At 40.3% G+C, this 11,815-nt stretch overlaps 1 protein-coding gene across 2 annotated transcripts in view; it reads right to left on the reverse strand.

The window, feature by feature from the left end:
* Positions 1-5,030: 5,030 nt before the first annotated feature.
* The window catches only part of LOC147015502 (A disintegrin and metalloproteinase with thrombospondin motifs 17-like), a 359,529-nt gene continuing 352,744 nt past the window's right edge, over positions 5,031-11,815 (reverse strand). For both annotated transcript variants that reach the window (XM_085850288.1, XM_085850287.1), the window contains exon 26: positions 5,031-7,238. In XM_085850288.1, the coding sequence (XP_085706414.1) occupies positions 7,060-7,238 (179 nt within the window). In that variant the 3' untranslated portion in view covers positions 5,031-7,059. The remainder of the gene's footprint in view (positions 7,239-11,815) is intronic.

An 11,815-nucleotide genomic window follows, 5' to 3' on the forward strand; every position in this document is an offset into this window, starting at 1 on the left:
AGATAAATCTCCTTTTTTTGATGACGTTATAATACCATTTATCCAGGCATCTGGTAGTTCTTCACAACGTATTATCTTGTTGGTGAGGTTGTCTAGTTGCTTGCTGAATTCTGGCCAACCATGTTTTTGCAGTTTTGCAGGAATTTTATCTGTGCCAGGTAATTTGTTTGATTTTAGCAGCCTCAAAGTCATAGCCTCTTCAACTTCTACTGTGGTGGTTTCACCGACGTATATATCAAGGTCAGAAGGAGTAAGCTTGTTAATGAAGTCCAATTCTTCTGCATATTAGTTATCCATTGTTCTTTCTTTGTTCCTCTGTGTTTAGTTATTGTTTAAACAGAAGCCCAGTGAACTACATTTCATAAGGTTTACCATATTTCCTCAACTGGAATATCTTCTAGAGTTCAGAAGCTCAAATTTATTTTACAATTCAAGTTGGTAACTCTGGTTATTTTTTTTTACTATTATTTCTCTGCTGAAAACGTGGGAATGGGATTATTTATTTAATCTCTTAAGTTTTAGCTTGATTTTATCATCCACCAAATAGTGGTCTGAGTCGATCTGTAGCGAGAAATGTCCGCACAACTTGCAGAGAAGATCTGCCCCAGAATTACGGACGAGTTAATTCCCACAGAATTGAGTATTTCGTAATTTTAAAAATATTTTATTCATTTATTTTCGTATACATAGTTGAGGCTCATAGAAAAGCAAGTACACTGAATGGATCAGGATATAATAGGATGTAAAAGGAACAGCAGAGATGCACACAAAAGGAACAGCTCACCAAGTGGTTTAAGCATTCAAGCAGTCCAACAAAACTGTTGATAAGGGGCTGCCTTAGCAAGCTGATTGGTAATGTTTTTGCAGTTTTGCAGGAATTTTATCTGTGCCAGGTAATTTTGTGCCAGGTAATAATGTGCCAGGTAAGAATTGGATCACAAAACAACACACCCCAGATGTGCTCGACCAAAGACCCTTTTCTGGTTCTGCCGTTTATGTTTCGGAAAAAGTTAATTTTGGTTGATTTTTCAACCCTTTTTGCCTTCTGTTGAGATATTTTCGCTTCTCAACACCGCTGGGGTAATTTCGTTTCATCTTTGGGACAGGTGCTCTGGCACATTTCTGGTTTGAAAAACCACAATGTTCTGCCGTGTGCATGGGTTAGTCAATTTACTGATGAGGGTTGTTTTGTGATCGTATAATAAATTGTCATATGGATTTGTTAAAAACAATATTGATATGTAGTAACATGATGAATTATAAATATTTTATTGTGATTATTACCTCCACCACGAAAAGTGGATGGAGGTTGTTGTTGTTTTTTTACCACTGTTTGTCTGTTTGTCTGTCTGTCTGACTGTTGGCTGCTCTTAGAGCACCCTTGTTCTGGACATTTCCATCTGTCTGTCCGCGAGACTTTGGTCAAGCCTAGGGGCTAAACCACTCAACCGATTCCAATGAAATTTAGTAGGTAGGACCAATGTTTCTGGGAATCGTGTGCTTTCGAATATGGGACCCGGGCCCTAGCAACGGCATAGCAACGGCATAGCAACGGCCCTTTAAAGTGATCAAAAAATCGAAAAAAAAATCAAAGCTTAGAGTTCTGTGCGCAATCTATCTAGCTCCCTTCATGCCAATTTGCAGCCCTAACAAAAAATAATTGTAGGAAGAGAAAGGTTTTGGGCGAGTACATGTCGAACATTTCAGAAACGGTTAATTGCGAATATCTCTAATAGAAAGAGTCTGATTTTGATGAAACTTGGGTGAAATGTGTACAATGTGGCTAGCATGTACACAAAAATGAATGGTTGCTATGCACACCTCTGTTGCTTAGCAACAGCTAAAATACTTTATCGTATATCGTACACTTATTGTGGACTGTACAAAAAAAAATCAATACCTCCGAAACTGGACCGCCGAGGGACCTGTTTTTTGTGCCCAAGGAGAATGTCTTACAGCATCATGTAAAAAAATAAAATCTTTAGCGAATAGATAAATGGAATTACCAGGGCTGCCATTTGTTAGAGTCTCTTTGGAAACATGCCTGAAATTTCACAAGGCGGGTTTCTGGGCACAAACTAAGAGGGCTGTGATAATCATATTTATTGTGCTAAATTGATTGATAGCATCTATATATGAAAACTGAAGGACCAATTTTGTGCTCCTCCAAGCGGTCGCGTCACGTTTTTCTCGGTACTGTGACCTGGACTGAAAGAAACTTTGTACCTGTAAGAGTGCATCGCACATAGGGGCAATAGTCAACTTTAAACTCTGAAGCAGAATAAACACTTTTCGTAGAGGCGGGGGCGGGGGATGAAGAGGCGGAGAATGAAGAGACGGGGGCAGGGAGTGAAGAGGCGGGGGGCAAGGTAAGCAAACTTTTGGGCGGGGGTAAGCAAATTGAAAGCGGGAGATGGGGGGAATGGGATGGGGGATGAGTGGGCGGGGGCTGGGGTGAATTAGGCAGGGTTGAGTGTGAGGGGTGGACGGGGCGGGGGCAAGTGAGGTGGGGAATTAAGAGATGGGGGCGGGGCCGGGGTAATTAATTTTTTTGGCAGGGGTAAGCAAATTGAAAGCGGGGGGTGGGAGGCGGGGGGAATGGGGCAGGGGCGGGGATTGAGTAGGCGGAGGCAAGCACGCTCTGTCCAGTCCATGTCCCTCGAGTGTGGTTGAGCTGGTGAGGGTGGTTGAATGAACGGAATCTGTCTGTGACGGGGTTTCGGCCAGTGCACATGAATATCGGCTGGTCGCGTCGGCCAGCTTTCCATCTAGAGCGAGCAGCCATGTCGCCTACCGGCTTGTTTGTTTGTTTGTTTTCTGGACGAAATTTTGTGGAAAGTTTGTGAGTATTTGACAAGGACGAAATTTTTACATTTTGGTGAAGAACCGAATCTGGATCCAAGAATTTTAAGTGATGTGTTTTTTCCTATTGAGAGATAGTGTCAAAAATGACATTACGTATAGCATGATGTTCCAAAAACTTAAATACGGATTCAGACGAAACTTGGTGAGCAAGTTGGGTATGTAACAAGGAAGAATTCATTATTTTGGTGAAGATCCGAATCGAGATTTGGATACAATAATTATTTAATATGTGAAGTGATTCTTCACCATTGGGAGATTGGGCTAAAAACAATATATAGCATGATATTTCAAAAATGTAATGGGCCTGATATGTTCTCGTGGATCAGGCATTGCGTGGCGGAGGTATGCGCTCTCCCAAGTGCCCTTCTATTTATAGGTTGAGGTGATAGATGTACGGTGTCTATACAAAGTCCACACCTTTTTTTTAATTTTCCTTTTGTTTAAAAAAATTAGTGAAAAAGACAAAACGAGAATATCTTGGTTGGTAAGTGTTCACCCCCCTTATGATAGCAATTGGAAATTAGTTCAGGTGGAACCAATCACCTTCAATATCGGACAAGTTAATTGGCCTCCACCTGTGTTAAATTGTAATGATTCTGATTATTTCAGAATAAAATCAACTCTTCCTGTCAGATTCCTCTGCTGGGTAGTGCATTTCACAGCAAAAACTCAACCATGAGCTCTAAGGAGCTTTCAAAAGACCTCCAGGATAAAGTTGTGGAAAGGCACAGATCAGTGGATGGGTGTAAAAAAAAAAAAAATTCAAAGGCCATGAATATCCTTGGAGCACAGTCGAGGCAATCATTAAGAAGTGGAAGGTGCATGGTATCACCAACACCCTGCCGAGATAAGGCCGTTCCTCAAAACTGGATGACCAAGCAAGGAGGAGACTGATCAGAGAGGCCACCAAGAGGCCACTGGCAACTTTGAAAGAGCTACATGCCTTTATGGCAAAGACCGGTCACTGTGTGCATGTGACAACAATATCCCAAGCACTCTACAAGTCTGGTCTGCATGGTAGGGTGGCAAGAAGGAAGCCATTTCTCAAAAAAGCCCACCTTGAGTCCCGTTTCATGTATGCAAAAAAACACTCCGGAGATTCTGAAGCCATTTGGCAAAACGTTTTGTGGTTTGACAAATCCAAGATGGAACTTTTTGACTTGAATGCAAAATGTTACGTTTGGTGCAAACCCATCACAGCACATCACCCAAAGAACATCATCCCGACTTTGAAGCATAATGGTGGCAGCATCATGTTATGGGGTGTTACTCATCAGCAGGGATTGGAGCACTTGTCAGGATAGAAGGTAAAATGGATGGACCAAAATACAGAAATATCCTAGAGGAAAGCCTGCTTGCTTGCCTCTTGCCCTCTGCAAGAAATCTAAAATTAAGACAGAAGTTCACTTTTCAGTATGACAACATGAAGCACACAGTCAAAGCTACACTGGAGTAGCTAAGGAACAAAAATGATAAATGTCCTTGAGTGGCTCACTTAGAGCCCTGACCGAAATAAAATCGAAAATCTATGGCATGACTTGAACGTTGCTGTCCATCAACGCTCCCCACACAACTTGACTGAGCTTGAACAGTTTTCTATAGAAGACAGGGCAAATATTGCCCAATCAAGGTGTGCTAAAATGGTAGAAACCTATCGCAACAGATGCACAGTTGTAATTGCTGTCAAAGGTTTCTCCACCAAGTATTAACTCAGCGGCGTGGCCACTTATCCAACCAAGATGTTCTGGTTTTGTCTTTTTAATTAATTTTCTGAAATTTGTGAAATTTGTTTTTCATTTGAAAGTTGAGGGTTACAATGAGTAAATAAAGGTGGGAAAAGCCTGATTTAATGCAATTTATTTACAGGCTATAAGGCAACAAAAGGTGAAAATTTTGAAAGGGGGTATGGACTTTCTATAGGCACTGTGTCTTCAGCCAAATACATTCTCTGCATTATCTTTTTACCGCTGCAAACCTCCGTAGCTGTTTGAATGGTTGATAGATCAAGGCGTTTTATAAAGAACTAATGATGATACAATTATGTACTTTTACTGATCTTGTGCAATTAATCAGATGATATATTACAAGGCAATAAAGTCTGTTTTAGTACTGAAAAAAAAAAAAAAACGATAATGGAAAAAAAGAAGAGCACAAAAGCCAAATACTTAAGGAAAAGATACCACTTTAATGGAGTGCATTTTTCCAACTTTATAAACTGCTGACTCAGGTAAATTAATGCTCAATGACTACATAAAAACAGCAAAAGAATTCAGCACAGCTTGAAAATTATGTGATAGCAATATTACACTTGAATGTTTGGACCAACTGCATCCACTGCCTATGGGTAAAAGCTGCTCAATAGATGTGCGCACAAATCGGTTGGGAGCATTTGAAAGGCACATGTTGATGCAGAATTTTGGAAGAATAATGCAAAACACATCTTTTTTTTAAACTCCTTTACCTATAATTAGGTACACACATCTTAAGTGGCTAGATAGGCTTGTGCAAACCATATTGAAAATATAAAGAAACCCTGTGTTGCTTTTTGTAGCACCATTTTATAAAGCTTAAGGAATTGCATACTTGAATGAATAGTCAACTTCGGTAGGACTTGTTTTTTTTGGGGGGGGCGTGGGGAGTGGGAGGGGAAAGATTATAGAGAAAGATAAACTACCTGTCTTTACTAACCACATCAAATTAGCAAATATTTTTTGTTGTTCTCAAGTCCTGCCACATTTCGACAGAATCGTGCAGAGGTAGCTCATTTAACCTTGAGCTGTCTAGTCTGGGTTTTAATATCAACCCCGATATAAACTGTCAGTCTCTTAATTCCCAGGCATGGCAATACATCAATGTGTGTGCCCACCCGTGAATGAACATTAAGCTAGGTGTCCCCCTCTGTTCGCATTAATTGGTGTTAAAAAGCGCACGGTATCTTTTGCAAAGAGTAGTTGCGTTATCACCAGTACCCTTCCCAAATTCCAAATTCTTGCCCAGATCAGCTCAAGCTTTGTGAAAAGCTTTGTGAGACCAATTGGGGCTGTTAAAGAGGAGGTATTCATCGTTAAGTATTGTTACAATATTCCTAATTAAGTCCTCCCACAATATTAAACTAGATGCAGATATTCATGTAAAACTGAGTTCAAGTCACAACAGCTTCAACTGGGTATGAAACACCAACAAAGTTTGGCAATCTTGAATGATGTATAAACGATTATGAAAGAAAAAGAACCATGATGCACTCCTTTCGCAACTCCAGAAGCATAGGGCTGCCGAGACAGTCTTTCCTTATCTCGGGGGCAATTCTGGACGGGTCGCCACTCCGACACAGGATACACGAATGGCTCATTCTTCCCAGGAAGCTGGTACTCATTTTGCCGACCTCGGAAGGATGACAGGTTGAGTCAACCCCACCTGGTGTTATGTTAACGGCAAAACAGAGGCTCAAACTCAGAAGCCCTAAAATCTTAAGCTAACCACCTTAACTGTTAAGCTAACACCAGGCTTTATGAAATGAGCACCAAGCTATAATTAGCATGAGAGTTGTAAACTTTAAGAGTTATAAACAGGAAAAATGTGAAAAGCACCAAAATCCTTCTCTCCATCCCACTCACATTTGCACGTTCTTGGGAGTAAGTCACTGTATACGACAACAAAATGCGCTTAAAGTACGCTGCATTAACTTTTGAGTCTGAGCCACAAGAGAAGGGTACAATTGTGAAATCAGGAGGTAGAGTATTTTTGAGTATCTCACCATGTGCTTGAGCATCCTTGAGAGGTTTGAGGTGTGTGCAATATGGTAAAGGCAAATGAAGTGCATTGAAATTCCAGGCTATATATGTTTTGGCTAAAAACATTACCCAAGGAGTTGTATGAATTCAAGAAAAGTAAATTCATGAGGGAGTGCAGAAATAAAAAATCTTTGCAGATACTCGAATGTAGCTCAAACATGAGGCAACTGGTTCCTTTGAAAATGGAGTGGTTGACCTATCAAGCTTAATGAAAATTGCGTAGACTAGTCAATATATTCCCAGGGATGGTGATTTGTCGCACAGGGCAAACATGGATGTACAAGACTGTTAACATCTCATAAACAGCCTTACAATACATCATCTTGTGGAAGTGCTTCAGTGGCACACAATGTCCATGATCCAGTGTGTCCATTATGTTCTGGGTCCCAGAAATGGGCATTTTCTAATGGTCCCACAGAGATACAACAGGTTTGGGCACTATGCTTGAAGCTGTAGTGTAGAAGTCTCGGCAACTCTGGCAGCAACGTTTGTACCATCGTATGTCTTGACACAAGTTGCTTTTGCGGGCAAGCCGACAAAACACCAGCCATTGGTCCTGGGTGCATGTATCTGAAAGAGTGGCTGCCATACAAAGAAAAAAAAGAAAAGAAATAACTTATCACAAAAAAATACAATATATTTATCAGGAAGTAACTTGTATGTGCAATATAGAATCGTTCTTGATGGGACAAAACTCTTGATTGTGTGTGTGTGTATATGCGTGCGTGCGTGCGTGCGCGTGCGAAATGTGTGTACATACAGTGATCAACACTCAACACTTTGTACTTTTTCTACTCTGATGCTTGAGAAAACTAAATATTTGTGTTCAATGCAAAGACACCTTTATGAAAAAGAAAATCTTATTCAAATAATCAAATTCATACATAATATACCTTGTTATAAACTAATAGTGAGTATTTCCACCACTTTCATTAAAAACCATTGAAATTCTTCTGGGGACACTTTCAAATAATTTTATTATAAACTCTTGTATGTGGAATTGTGTTCCATGTTTCTTCCAAGACCTTCCAAAGATCATCTAAGTTTCTGGGATTGCTTTTAATTTTTACTTTGTCCAAATCGTCCCATAGAGCTTCAACAATATTGAAATCTGGCCTTTGTATTGAGGAGATATTCCACACATTGAAGGATTCCAGCTTCCTGTTTCTTTTTATAAATCATTTTTAACTATTCAAGCTCAGTGTTTTGGATCATTGTCTTTCTGTGAGATGAAGTTTGAACTATTTACAATTTTTTTTCATTTAAAAGAAGGTATTTTGGTGAATTTGGAAATGTTATTGGGATGTTAAATAGGTATGGTCATAGACCGACTCATTCACGCACTTATTTTAAATATTGCTTTCAAATGTGTAATAGCTGTTGAGGCATGGTCATTGGGGCCCAGTACAAAAATCGAAAAAGACAATCTGCACATCAAAGGGAATTATGTCAGTGGGATTAAAAAATATATATCTGCTTTGATTACATCTGAAAATACCCTTTTATATCTTGACACTGCTGGGGATAAACGTTTCTTGTTTGCCTACCATCTGGAATCAGGACATGAATTCCCCTCAAAGATATTGTATGTGATAATGAAACATAAATTTGGCCACGACTAAAAACGTTCTGTGGGAGAGACAACCCTATGCAGTCTAAGGATTGACCTTGTGCCTTGTTGATCGTCAAAATTATATAGGCAGGACTTACTGCAAACTGTGTCTGCATCCTCTGGAGAATGAATGGAAAGCTCTTATCAGATGGTGCCAATGCAAGACTTGGTATTTGTGCAATTGTTCCTCTGAATGCAATATTTCACATATGAGTAACATCCGAGCAAAAATTGGTGTCAGTGAATCACTTGCATGATAGTTGGCTGAAGGAGGTGGTGTAGGCTACCACAGGAGAGGAAAGTGGAAGTCTATGCTCATGATCAACATGTATTTTTATATATATATATATATATATATATATATATATATATATATATATATATATATATATATATATATATATATATACATGGAAACACTAATGTAAAGTCACCTAATAGGGTGTTGGGCCACTACGTGCAGCCAATATGTGCCATGGCACAGAGTTCACCGGCATCTGGATTTCTGTGGGAGGGATGCAGCACCATTCTTCCGCGAGAAAGTCAATTAACTCACCTGTTTGATGAAGGTGGAAAATGCTGCCTCAGGCATTGTTCCAGAATATCGCATCGATCCGATTCGGTCAGGATCTGGTGACTAAGATGGTCGTGACACATGGATAACATCAGAGTCATGCTGAACAAATCATTGGGAGAACACATGTGCTCGGTGGATGGAGGCATTTGGTGGGGGGAGTCTCCTCTTGCAGCCATGCTAGCCATGTTTATAGGCAACCAGGCCTGTGCAGCATTTTTATACGTGACCCTAAGCATGCTGGGATGTATTTGCTTATATCACACAAAGGCCACACCTGTGTGGAAGCCGTTGTTTGGTGTCCATGTACCCAGGTGTTTCCTTTTTTTTGTCCACTACCTGTACATATATTTAGTTGAGATCAGACCCCAATTCCTGTAGCCCAACAACTCACTGGAATGGTATGAGGAAGCAAGTGCCATACCAGCTATTGCTGCATGCATTGTGACCAGCAGAAAATGCCTGCCACCCATTAACCTGTCTGTGGTACACAAAACAGTTCTGGGAGCAGGCAGGAACATTTTAAATTAAAAAATGCTCTTCTGGATAAACAGTTGCATCGGCTTCACCTATTAGGCATGAGTTTAGTCGAGCTACAGCCTCTGTAGGCTGTAGTAGAGCTACTACATCTCTGTAGGATTGTACTACAGCCAATACTGGGAAGAAAATGAAATTTTCAGTTTTATAGACCAGGCCACTCTGCAGAGGGAACATCCCATGGACACGTTTCAGGCTTATTAGCCCTCATCAGTGTGTAGCACCCACTCAGTGTCCTGGAGTGTCTGTCACTCACTGCAAATGAAAGTTGAATGCCTAATTGGATGGAATATATTCTCCAGTTGCAAAATCCTTGTAAACTATGTCATGAATGCTTAAATATGGTGGATGCAAGGTAGGTACCCCCTATGGGCCAGGACCCTTGAAGCAATTACTGGTGTGATGTGTATAAAAGATAATAAAAGAAGAAGAACCACTCCATTCACGTCTCCAGACATAGGATTGCCGAGGCAGTTTGTTCTTGGCTAGGAATACAGTCGTGGATAGGTCGCCATCAGTCACCATTTCAATGAAGCGGTCATCATTCCATGTATGTATTAGATGTAAAACCATGTCCAAACATCTGGATAATCATCTCGTTAATGTGCTTTGTCTTGACATATAAACCATTTTTATGGTTGTGATCGTTTATTTTTATGTTGTTGCTTTCATTACCTTTTCTTGATATTTCCACTGAGTTCAATAACTCCTCATTGATGGAACCCATCTGAGATACAGATACTGTACAGAGATAGTGGGCTATCTTACACATTTGAGCTGTCTCGTTTGGATTTGATTGTCGACCTAACTTTAACCCGTTGGAATGGTGCTTCTCATGCAGAGTGTTGCATCATCAAGTTTGCCATTCTCTGATGGACGTTAGGCCAGGTGCCCCTTCTGCTTAAATTCGTTGGTGGATGCTGAAGACCCCATGGTGTCTTTCACAAAGAATAGGTGATCAATCCCAGAACCCTGAGCTAATTCCCTATTCCTGCCACTTTCAGTTGAAAGTCGAGTTTGGCCAGCCAGGGTCATGAAAATACCTGGGTCAGATCCCCCTCCCTCAAACCATACATGATGATAGGAATAATTGCAGCCATTAAAATCGTAAGGTAGTTGTGGTAGTGTACATGATTCCCTGCGAAAGCAGTTGTGCTTTCTCATCTCAACACCAAAAACAACACCAAAATAAACCAATGTCACCCGCAGGGTGACCCGTATCTTGCCAAAAGGTGACCACGTGTGACTTCTTTAAGGTCACACTGAGGTGAACAGAGCTGCTATCCACCAGGAGCGACTCCTTGGGGAATATCTGCCTCCGAGAGATTCTGATGAGAATCGTTCTACAGAGTAACCATGAAAAATATGTGTTTGCCTCATAACGTCACCAAATGACGTCATAATGTCTCAAGCTTGACATATCTAGAAAGCACTCATCGAGGTGTTCAATTTGAGGTACTACACGATATGGTTCCTAAAACTTGAAAATTTGACCTTGGGGTCAAATATGTTTGACCTCAGGCGCTAACCATGAAGGTCAAGGCCAATCGCCACCAAAAACTAATCAGCTGAGCGCCAGACCATATACTACATTCCCATAAAGTTTGGAGACGATTCGATTAAAATTACTCAAAAAATAAGGGTTTCGTCGACTCCCCTGATTTGCGACAAAGTGACCTTGACCTTTGACCTTGACCTTCAAAATTTTATGCGCTGAAAGGGACCTCTATAGGCCTCTGATATGCGAAGTTACAAAAATTTCCAATGATAACTGTGCTCTGCAGAGTGATTTATACGTGATTACAGACAAAAAAAAATCATATGTAGGTCAAGGCCAATCGCCACCAAAAATTAATCAGCTGAGCGCCAGACCATGAACAATATTCCCATGAAGTTTGAAGATGATCCGATCAAAATTACTCAAAAAATAAGGGTTTTCTCGACTCCCCTGATTTGCGACAAAGTGACCTTGACCTTTGACCTTGACCTTCAAAATTTTATGCGCTGAACGGGACCTCTATAGGCCTCTGATATGCGAAGTTTCAAAAATTACCAATGATAACTGTGCTCTGCAGAATTTTTTATACGTGATTACAGACAAACAAAAAAAAACAACAACAAAAAAACATACAAGCTGACTAACATATCTTGCAAAAACTTCGTTTTGGCAAGATAATAAGAAGACGTTGTGCAGGGCATGTTACTTGCAACTCCATAAAACAAATTTGACCTAAAAAAAAATTGGAAGTTGAATTCAATGATGAAATATGCAACTCCTCTTCAAATTTCAAGTGAATCGGATTAAAAATTGACAATTTTAGAAAATCGGCCGATGCTGTGACCTTTGGCCTATGTCAATCTTCAAATTTTTTTGATTTATGTTTGACCTCAAAAAGAATAGGTTTCTTGCTTATGACAAACGCGACCATGTGGTGA

The sequence above is a fragment of the Eptatretus burgeri genome, chromosome 12 (genome assembly GCF_056783735.1).
Source record: "Eptatretus burgeri isolate ZD-2024b chromosome 12, Ebu_testis_v1, whole genome shotgun sequence".
NCBI lineage: Eukaryota > Metazoa > Chordata > Myxini > Myxiniformes > Myxinidae > Eptatretus > Eptatretus burgeri.